Source organism: Dermacentor variabilis, chromosome 4 (genome assembly GCF_050947875.1).
Source record: "Dermacentor variabilis isolate Ectoservices chromosome 4, ASM5094787v1, whole genome shotgun sequence".
NCBI classification, from domain to species: Eukaryota; Metazoa; Arthropoda; class Arachnida; order Ixodida; family Ixodidae; genus Dermacentor; species Dermacentor variabilis.
The window spans coordinates 181,530,215-181,541,378 of NC_134571.1; the positions used below are offsets into that span (position 1 = coordinate 181,530,215).

Here is an 11,164-nt window from a genome sequence, read left to right on the forward strand (position 1 = left end):
CAGAAGTTGTTCCCTGTAACAGTGAAGCGGTGACAGGATAGGAAGAAGTTCAATTGTGTCATTCTCATTACAATGTGATACGGATTTGCACATGAAGCGTTGCAATGACACCACAAAAGGCGCAAAGTTGAAGAACAGCGATGCAACGTTGCACGTGATCGCCGATTATAAAACGTGCGAGCTCGCGGAGGGCTTTGTGTGTGTTGAACATGGTTGTGACCATTCAGCAAGCCAATGTGAAGCCTTTACTCATTTGTAGATTGGATACGAATTCGTTCAAATGACATTCGGTGCACATTTCTCTGATTATGACCACCTACTGAACCCCTGAAAATTAATCTGTGCGAAAGGAGAAAGACATGAAATAACTATTAGTAAGCTACGCTGTCGCCTACCATGAAACATTATCTACGCAGGGCTGATACGACACCTCAAATAGATTTGTCCTTGTTTCGGGAAGAAGATATCACAGAAAACACTTTCATTTATTGTCGACAACTTGTCTGCATAAGAAAACGGGCATAAAACCACGTGCCCGCCCTATCGAATCAGAATTAAAAGCACATAGTTCGATATCCTTCGGTGCCTCAACTCTTGGTTCTCTTGAGTACATTGTGTTGAAGTTTCAAGCCGCCATTCAGGAATTTTTTGTAGGTCACTGATGCTTAAACTCCTAATAACGTGCTTCTACTAAATTAGGATGAAGTTGGTAAGTATTATTTGATTAAATTTTCTATTTTCAGAAAATAACTATATCCACTCTACTTCCTTCGTGTCTGACCGAGGCAGTATGAATTATTCTGTTCGGTTTTACATTTTTATTTATTTTAAACTACCAGTTTCATGGATAATCCCCTAGACTGGGAATGTATGGTGAAATCCAAGGCCCTATATCTACAACCTTTCCAGTCTTTCGCTTCTTGCCACAGTTTTCCTATAAATTCTTTAACTTCGGCGCTGCCATAAGGATAAGTTGCAGAGCGTGGCGTCAGTAAACCGCTCTGAAGGAAAGTCACCGTGTTGTACAGGTGCCGTATTCTTTGCTGCAGCATGTCGTAGTCACTGAGGCGTCCTTTGTATGATGCGCTGATTGTAGGTAAGGAGTTCGAATATTCGAGTGGTCTAGCGGACTTTTTTACACAATTCTTGCCGAACGCTCTGGGATTCAAGCACCGGACGCTGGCCGCGGCAGACCATAAAACAATTATAAGAGGGGTACCATTACAGCTGCCACTCTAAAGAGCACAGAGAATATGACACTATAGCGGACTTCCTTTGCGAAAAGTTCGTTGATTGGATGCGGCGATGCAATCTTGTGAATGTGATCTAACCGATAGTCAGATAGAAATATTCAACATCATGATTATGCAATGTCAGGAACATAGGTAAAAATTGGAAAGAGCGCAGCTTGACAAAGGCCCATGTCCCGTCTAAATACAGGCTGCCTAGTTGTACATATCTATGTAAAAAAAGAAAAACAGAGATTTGGCATTGTAGCAATATATATGCAAGAACACCACACACAAGCATAGTTCACTATTCAATTTAACAAGTTTACAGATCTATTAAAGAGATTTGGCATTCAGCGATTAATAAATAATGCAAAAATAGCATTTACAAGCATGCTTCACGATAGAAGAATGTGAAGCACAAAACCAAAGCAAGAAACATAACTTCTCAAGATAAGAATGATGCAAAAATAAATGACCTAGCATTGTCAAGTGAGTTAAGTAATGATGGTAGTCTGTAATTCAGTGACTGTGCACCAAGTTGGTTCCTTACTTCGGAAGAGATCATGTTTTATTATGCAGTGTACGGTGATCATTAGTGTTTCCTGTGAGGTTAGATGCTTCCTGAATGAAATTTCTGCCTGGTTGTTTTACCTATATATCGCCTAAACATTAAATCATTATCGATGGAATATATGGTGGTCGCTTGAAGGTTGTTAAAAGTAGTTTTGCGTAAAAGAGGTGTGGTGCGTTAGCAACTGCACGAACAGCTTTTTTGCGATATCAACAGCTTAGTAATGTTAGTTATGGTATAGCTACTCAAGACCAGGTGGTAATAGTTAATGTGCAATAAAAAATAGCGACCTTTATGTTAGCAATTTGACGGTTCGTTGTAAACAGAAACGTAATCTTGCTAGTATGCCGGCACCTCTGGCAACATTTTTGGAAATGAAATCAACGTGACAATCTTATGTTAGGTGTCTATCAAATATAACTCCAAGACTCTTGTAGCAGGGAACAAGTTCAATTATAGGATTACCTATGCTGAGATAACCGTTAATTATGGCGTTTTTACTTATTTCTTGTTTGCAATAGCACGACCTTTGTTTTAGTGCTATTAAGGGTTCGTACGGTGGCTAGCTTGGCGAGTCAATACATCTGCATTATTATTACTTACAGCGCGCTCGTGTTTCGTCTCGTCTCTTCGCCCATGTGTTAGTGAGCGCTGTAGGTAATAAATAATAATGCATGGTCAGTGAGTCGAATGAGTTCCATTTTTGTATATTATTAAGGACATTATTTCAGCGTGTTACTAGCTCGTTAGTATTAAAAGACGTAAAATGCAAGCTAATATCATCAGCAAAAATAATGAACTTAACAGTCTCATCAATGGTTGTAAAGTCATAATTGTAAAGATGAAAGAATAAGGGCCCGAGGATACTTCCTTGTGGTGTCCCAGAGTGTAAAGCATCCATGTGTTATTTTGTTCTTGTTTGAAAACTCGCTACATCGGGGCAATTTTTGTCACCAGTGGTAGATGCCTATGCTGAAAGGTTTGCCCAATATGGGGTCATATTTTCTTATGAAACTGCCTCACATGAAGTTAAAGAAAGAAATCACGAGTTGCGTGCAATGAGAGTTCATGTCAATAGATAACGAATCAGAAATTGGGGTGCCACGGAAATAAACGATTAAAAAGAAAATAAGCATGCGAAAAATAAGTTCCAGCGAGGCAGCCGCATGAAAGCCACCAAAATTCTTGAAAGCGGCTGCAAAGTTAATTGTTGCATCTTCACAGGAGTTGAATCATACGAAGTGCTTACAGTAAGATCGGCTTAGTTAGCACTAGCTTGACAAGCGATGTTTTCATGGTAACTTTTAGCTTAGTAAAACATTCGATAGGAAGAATAAAGAAAGCAACTTGACTTACGTAAATTTGCTCCCACAAGGAACTCTTACGCCCATTGGGAGCTTCAAACAAATATAAAATGTTGCACCCTTTTGCCAACTTGCGTTTTTAATATAAGCCATGCATGTATGGCAACACTGTACATCGCAGGCTATTTTCCTTTTGGTCCTGAGGTTACCTTTTTTATTTTTTATTAGTCTTCGAGACATGTTCGAAACTAAAGCCAGGGCTAGGTTCAGGGACGCAGTTGACCTGAACCGCTGGTCTTGCTGCAATACAGTGCTGGCAAGACTTCTTGACAGCCTCTGTTAAGCAGAATGTGGCCGTTTCTCTGGTGAGCGGATTAGAATAGGTCGCGTCATAAGGCTACAATCCCTTTTTTCACTTCTATTTTAGTTCCGTAACGTGTAGGAGCCACAAATTATTTTGGTATTATGAAATTGGGCACCATTTTCACAACGAAGCTCCCACGTGACATTAGGATGCGAGTGCGACATGTCTATATCCTTAAGACTGAACTATTTATTTAGCTGCGCATCTATTCCAGCATAATACAAATTCATTAGCCCTTCCTAAAGACCTTATATGAAAAGTTAACAGTGGAAAACCTCACCAAAATGTTGCAATATATAAAGGAGAGCGACGGATTAGCTGAAACAGAAATAAAAACTGGAGGTTAACCAGAACTAAACCGCTCTTTAGGTCGTCGTCTCGAAACCGAATACGAAACGGAACATTTTGGTGTAAACATTCTGAACTGGTTTGGGAATATGTTTTACGCAGTAACGTTGCAAAATATCTTGGCAAAGTAGTGAAACAAATAAAGTACCAAACAAATCAGCTCATGATTCAAGACAATATTTCGGCAAGTGTATTAAGAAAATGCTATTAATGTTTAACAACCCAATGGATTTATTTCGAACGAAACTGCATCTGCAGCTGTACTAACCTTTTGCAATGCATTATTCTGACACACATACAATGAAAGGGCAGTACTACTTTTCCTAAATATCGAAAAAGGATTTCACACAGTCTCCCTTTTGATATTTCTGTAGAAATCAGAAGGCTGTGGCTTTACTCAGAATGCAACAAATCCTTAAACTAATTTATTTTCTAGTCAACTATATAATGTAATCATTTATTTCATATCCCAAGTTCAATATATACCATGAACCATACCACATGGATGCATTCTGTATTTCATGTTATTTTTCTCTTGAATGCGATTGTTTAAGCAGTGCCTTTTCCAGAGGCTCTGATGTAAAATTGCATTGAAATTCTTGCAACTTTATAGGTTACGAAAATGTAAGAAATTTGCAAGTGCAGCCATAGCAGAATGCCCTGTTACGGTGTCGTCACAACGCATCGGGAAAAATATTATTTAATAGTGGAGGCGTTAGCTGGCCATATGAGTATCATTTTGGTCCAGATTTTATCAATTGCAATTGAAATTACCTATGCTAAAGGAGGACACGCATACAGTAATTTCATGGCAACTCTTAGCATCACACGCACAAGACCTACCAAATATTGAGAAGTTCTCTGCCTTCTAGGAGCAATTGGTATGTGTCACTTAGCTCTGCAACTACGGAGCCATCCATGACTAGGTGGAACAAAATGTCCCATACATTTACAGTATATGCAGAAGGGTTCTTAGATTTATTTTCCGATACATTTCATGGCCCTTCAGAAAAGATTTAGAATTTCTCGCGCGACAATTCAATACCGCGCCGTACCTAGCGCACGATGGCACCCACCTGAATTCCAGCGTCTAGGCACTCTGGGAGCAACGTACCTTTTTTGAATGCAGCATACTTCATGCGTTCCACCATAGTGGCCATCTTTACCAAGTGACGTCAACGTTGGCGTGCATTCTCTGCGCACTACAGCCCATCGTCGGCTTTCTCATGGATACTTGCCGCAACTGAAGGGTGGACAATGTTGCTTTCCGAAGAGCTTATCAATAATTTACGCCTTTACTCACCGGACGCATTCGCTTCGTTAGGACATCCTGCTCTGCACATCTTCAGTGGACCTTTCCAGGTCCTTGGTGACTGATTTACGACTACTTTGATGTCACATTTCCGAAGGCGTTGCATATGAACTACAACCCCATTCACTTGTAAAACGAAACATGCAGTCCAATGGGCGATTCACACACAAAGACAGGCTCTGCAGAGACAAAGACCATGGCCTTCGCAGCAACTGCTTGGGTAATGTGGCGACGACCAAGATTAAAACACGTTGACAGCAACTGGACCACGATTATTGCACTGTACGGCGAAGCCACCTAGGTCACCCACAGAAAATCAAGTTTTGAACTCGGGTAATGCAACGCCGATGTGACGTTTCGAGAGAAGGTCATTGCAAGGTATCCTGCATGAATGCGTGCAGTCCGGGAATTTCTAGCAGAAAAGTACGATGGGGCACAGCTGACTTGGACGAATCGCACACTACGCTGTCTGCAGCTACAACGTGACACCACTGTACCAATGCTTCACGGCCACATCGGGTCTCACTTGTACCCTTATAGCCGATTTCTATGGGGGTATCTCTCGCGGCAATGAATTTTACACGGAATGATAAGCCAGTGAGCCCAGCTTCCACTGTGGCAGACAGCCACTGTGTGTTCCACTATTGAACGGCGGCTCATCAAGATAAACAAACACACGGTGAAAAGAGGGAGCTTTGGTGCGGTGGGGAGGGTGGTGCTGGCGTGCTCTCTTTCCTACCTTCTCTCCGCTTCCGTGCGTTCCGCGCCTTTCAGAGCATAGGCGGCGCGCCACCGGAAGGCTTCGATGCCACGCTTCATAGCCCCAGCCTTGCTCGTTGTCGCTGACGACTTCCGGCGGTCTGTATATTCCGTTTGCCGCTCCAGTAACGAGGGGAGTATGCCCTGCGAGCGATCTGCGCACGCTTCGCTTTGAGTTAGGGTCAGAAGCGGAAGACCAACAAATACAATCCAACATGCATGTACGGGAGGGAAAGCAAATTTCATTCTCTCTTCGTACGACTTCCAACGTTTAGGTAACCCACCGTGGTGGTTGTTTGACTAGGCCGTTGTGCTGCTAACAATAAGATCGCGGGTTCGATTATGGGGCTCGGTGACCGTGTTTCAAAAGTGACGAAATGCTAAAATTCGCGTCCACATTACAGGAGCAAGCAGGAGATCAAATGGACACGAAACGAACGTGCAACTACTTGTCCCGTCCCTTTTGACTTCCTTTAATTCTGTGTTTTGCGCTTCAGAATTATAAAAGACGCGTGTACTTATATTTAGGTGAAAAATAAAGAAGCCCGGTGGTCAAAACCAATCTGAGCCCTCTTAATTGCGTCTCACGTGACACGTTGTGCGATTTTTCAACAAGAAAACCTCTGCAGTTGAACTTTACCTCAAGCTCCTGCATTCTATACCATTTCTCCGCTGAAACCCTACCTCGACTCAAGAAAGCAAATTGTACTGCTTGAAAAAAGAGCTTACAGCGCTTCACGATCGTCCATGGCAATTCATGAGATGTTCAGTCATTTTTTCATGGTTGGCGCTCCTTTCAACTCGGTGGAGTAGAGAAAGAGCTTGGAGTCAATTATTGTTTTAGAATACTGATGCAAGATTTCCGAAATGCCTGAAATCTCTAAAATCAATAAAACGCACTTAAATGAGAAATCGCTTGGAGCGACTGCGAGGACGGTGTCTTTCCGCGCGATTCGGCACTGCAATAGCTATAGTGCGACAACGCCGACGCGGACTTGGATGTTGACACAAAGGCATTGACGAGGACATGGCACGGCAGCGATGGTTGTGACTTGACAATGCCGTCGGTGGCCTACCTACAAATTATGGTCAACAGCTTATTTACATGCTAGCGATTGACGTGCCAAAACACGACCTGACTGTAAGACACTGTATTGACGGACTCTGTATTAATTCTCACCACATGTGGTTCTTTAACATGCCCTGCACATGGACTGCACTGCACACAATGCACTGTACACAGGAGTTTTGTTTTCTTTGATTTTGCCCCGGTGTAAATGCGTCCGCAGCGGCGGCGATTTGATTCTAGGGTCGTTCTTAGCAGTGAAGCGTCATAGCCGCTAAGCCGCCATGGCTGCGTTGGAGCCAGTTTGCTGGCAAATTGATTATCACCTAAGAAAATACGTTAAACACATCATAAGATCTGCATGAGATAGCACGAAAGCTGCTTTACATAGCCATGGCTGCTAATCTAGTAAAATCTCAGACGCTCTTGGTTAAAGCGCGCATAGAGTCCGGCGTAATGCGGGCCCGTGCCACACACGTGCAGTTCCGCTAGGTTACACGGCGCATGGTAAAGTGGATGTTCTACAGTCGACTCTCACAAAGGCAACAGCGTACAGGCGCCGTTCAGCGTGCTTTGACGCGGCTGGCACGGTAACTGAATGTGTCGTATCTCCCGCAGGAAACAGCTACGCTAGAGCGCGCAGCACGCTATAGCTTGGCTTGTCGGCAGTAGGCTGGGCGTCAGTTCGGGTGCACTGGAGAGATTGCGCCGAGTTCTCGCCTTCCTCCCGAAGCAAGAGTTCACTTGCCCTACACATGCGTGTACGAGCTGCGGCAACACCTCATCGGCGCGCTGCTGCGGACCACGTTCAATGCACCACACTATATAGGGGAAACATTTTAAAGATTCTTCGCATAGCCGACCTGACGTAGCCAACTTCGTGAGCCGCTTTCTAGCAGGGTAGAAGTGCCAGACGGTATTCCAGTTTTCAGTGTCATTTGACAGGAGACAGACGGTGTGATATGGCGCGCGATTCGTTGTACGAATATTCGCGCCAACAGCCGACTCCCGACAGACTCCCAGCAGGTTCCGGCAGCATGCGACGTCAGGTCGCAGGCCACACGCGCGACCAACCAACGCCATCGGACGAACTCGCAGGATGTGATTGCATCGCGTCGCACATCTCTCGCGTCATTCGACGGCTGCAGCCAATTAAAGGGCCACTAGGGTAACGTCGTGGTCAGGTGACATACCCGACGAATCGGAGCCAGTGCTCAAGTTCCTCGCCACTCCCATCGCCCCTGTTTCTTCTTTCTTTATTTTTTTCTTTATTTTTTTTAAATCGAAGCTTTTTATGGCTAGGATTCCGTGGATATTTTTTTGTGTTCGTCAACAAATCTGCGCGTGCAAAATATTCAGTTCCCCAATTTGATGCAAAATCACTTCATTCTATGCAAAATGTTATACGTCTCAAAACTGGGATGTACACTTTATGTTGATTAGTTATCAATAGGCACCATTTTGAAGATTAGTACACTCTCAAGTAGACATGTTTTCTTTCCCTTCCTTTCGGCGGAATGAGCCATTATTGTCTTACTAGAGGGACCACTTTTGCGTTAGGTAGGCCAACAAATTCTTACGGATTTAATAACATAGCTGAAACGAGAATATATCTGCGTATACCTATCGACACGATAATCACTGACCATGACAATGAATGTGCTCGTACCTTTGTTCAAAATCATGTTTAAACTCTGTTTCGTGTGCTAAACAGCTTCGCTGTTGATACTCCTTCACAAAGTGGAATGGCTCATGACTTTTTTCTGTGTTTGTTCCAAGTAGAGGAGCTCGCCTCTTTCACTGCTGTTGGCGGCACTAAAATTCGCTACAAGTTTTTTCTGGCACGAAATGACTAAAAGAATAAAGTGACTTCCAAAGTGAGCCTGCTATTAACCGCTGCGCGAAACAGTAAATTCTTGGCGTAATTATGAATCGCAAGGGGTCAGCGAAGCCGTCGCAGCAATCGCCTTCGCCGTGTGGTTTTTAGGAAGTGGCTCACCTGAATGTGTTATTTTCTGACTGCTGCCGTTTATTTCAGTGAAAACTAGTCGTATTTTCACTTAAGAGAGACACGTGTCCTGATATTGATTGTGGTGACAAATATAGGCATTTTATTACGAGCGGCGGAAGGATCGCAAGCGCCGTCAGCCTCGGATTCGACCTCCAGCGACCTTGTCTTACGTCATCTCTCAGCGGATGCATAGCTTGCTCATTCACTATTCGCTATACCATGAGCGTCAAAAGGACGAACTTTACTCTGCGCACGTTGCTCTTACCTACACAGGCGCTCCTTAAGGAGATTCAAGCGCTCGGGTAGCGATCGCCGCCGGCCACCAATTCCACGGCCCAGCGAGCTAGGCCACTGCTAGGCTGGTCAGCCCTTAAATCGGCGGCTGTCAGCGGAGCTGCCACTGTGGACGGCACAATGGCAGTGCCGTCCGCAAAGGGGCGGGGGGGGGGGGGGTTGATTGCGCAAAACAAAATAGCTGTTGACAAGTGTTGATTTTGCCGTTATTTGCGACGTTGCCAAGTACTCAGGGCGTCCATGCAGGGCAGCCGATGAGTCCCAACTCATCGTACGCTGCAAGCTGGACTCCGACGCGTCTCATGACGAATCACGCTTAAATTCGCAGCGTCTGTCTCTCGCATTGACGTCACTTCCAGGCGTGCGCAAATTCGGCAGCGAATGGCATTAGGGGAGAGTCCCACTTTTTGTTGGATTTGGACAAAACTATGACAGAACAGCGAGAAGACGACCACTCTGAAAAGGGGCTAGCTCGACTTGCTTGCACATCTAGGGTTTTACTTTGTCGTTTGCTTTATTGTTAAACGTGTTTTTCAGATATTTTCACGTGAGATGGCAAGTTGTTCGGCGTTTTCTTTTAAAATACTTGTAGTAGATGTATTACAGCACGTAAAATTGCAAAGTGTTGGGATTAATTTACCTTAAATATACGTGGCTCAGAAGGTATTCGCGGCATTTCTTGTTCACAATGCCGCAACGAACTATTGACGCCTGTGACTATGATCGCGTAATGAAGGCAGATTTGACTTGTTTGCGTAAATTCCTTTGGCTTTATTAACCCAACACACGATCTTGAAATGTTCCGCCCAATAAGCGCACAGGCGTGCGTGGTACACATGCTCGCTGTATAGTTCTCGGGTGGTCGCCAGCAGACTTAAGCACCGCCTTTAAAGCCCTCAGTTTTGCCAGTGCGCATGTTCTCAGGCCCGATTACTCATGAGCCACTCGTACTAATATATCATAGCCCCAAGCTTCGCGTGACTGTTTGATGACTGCCCACCATAACGGCCAGAAGAAAATTTTCATCGAGGGCATCTTGGCCGCTAGGCCTAACAAGTGCAGCTTCGTCGGTGGCTGGCGACGAAATTGGTCTTTGCTACACAGTCAAGAGGGGAGAAGGCGAGAAGCCATCTCGTCACCGCCAGCAATAGTTCGGGGAACAGCCTGCATGGCGCCATATTTGAGACGTCGTAGGTACACATCAGGCCCAACAGATCGTTCTTGCGACTGTATGGCGTAAACAGTACCCGTTAGTACCCGTTATCTATCGATGGAATATTTGAGGCGGTTGTACAGTGAGGATGTTCGAATAATGGACCAGATGGGTAAAATTGGCCTCACGAGTATAAATGATTTCTTCGAGTTTGCCTTGCGTGTCCTATTCACAGTGTCAACGACTGTGCCACTTGGTCCCTGAAACCAGCACTACCAATGTTACATAGTCCGAAGTTCGACGGAAACACGTCACGCGAGGGTGATACATTGTCATAATAAAACAGGCACTTATCAACAGCACACGTTTATTAAGTAATATCGCTTGCTCCGGATGCTTCAAAAGTTCTGAATATGAAAGCGTGTCCCAAATAATCGAGTATGAAATAGCATTATATTTCACATAGTAATCAAAGAATACCAAATTTTTGTAAAAACCTCATAATATATGTTTCTTTGGGCGGGGGGGGGGGGGCAGTGTGCGTCTTCCAGCTGGTTTCACGAAACAAAGCTGTCAAAGTATTCTGTATAAATACAGCTTCCGTTTTTCTTTAATTTGCTTCCGCAATAAATTGAGGACCCACATGAACGTCGTTCGCCTCATGTTGTCCGCTTTTGAGAGCGAAGTTAACTTTCAAGCTTCCTGTCGGCAATTTCTTTCAAGAAAACAACTTTAGAAAACCTAACCTAT

General features: G+C 44.2%; 1 protein-coding gene across 2 annotated transcripts in view; it reads right to left on the reverse strand.

Moving 5' to 3' along the window:
• The window catches only part of LOC142579981 (galactosylgalactosylxylosylprotein 3-beta-glucuronosyltransferase S-like), a 43,412-nt gene extending 37,637 nt beyond the window's left edge, over nt 1–5,775 (reverse strand). The window contains exons 1-2 of one of the 2 annotated variants that reach the window (XM_075690679.1): nt 5,123–5,775; nt 4,934–5,062 (exon numbers count right to left, since the gene is read on the reverse strand). In XM_075690679.1, coding sequence (XP_075546794.1) covers nt 4,934–4,979 — 46 coding nt within the window. In that variant the 5' untranslated portion in view covers nt 4,980–5,062; nt 5,123–5,775. The remainder of the gene's footprint in view (nt 1–4,933; nt 5,063–5,122) is intronic. The other variant, XM_075690678.1, reaches the window with a different exon arrangement.
• Between the last annotated feature and the right edge of the window lie 5,389 nt (nt 5,776–11,164).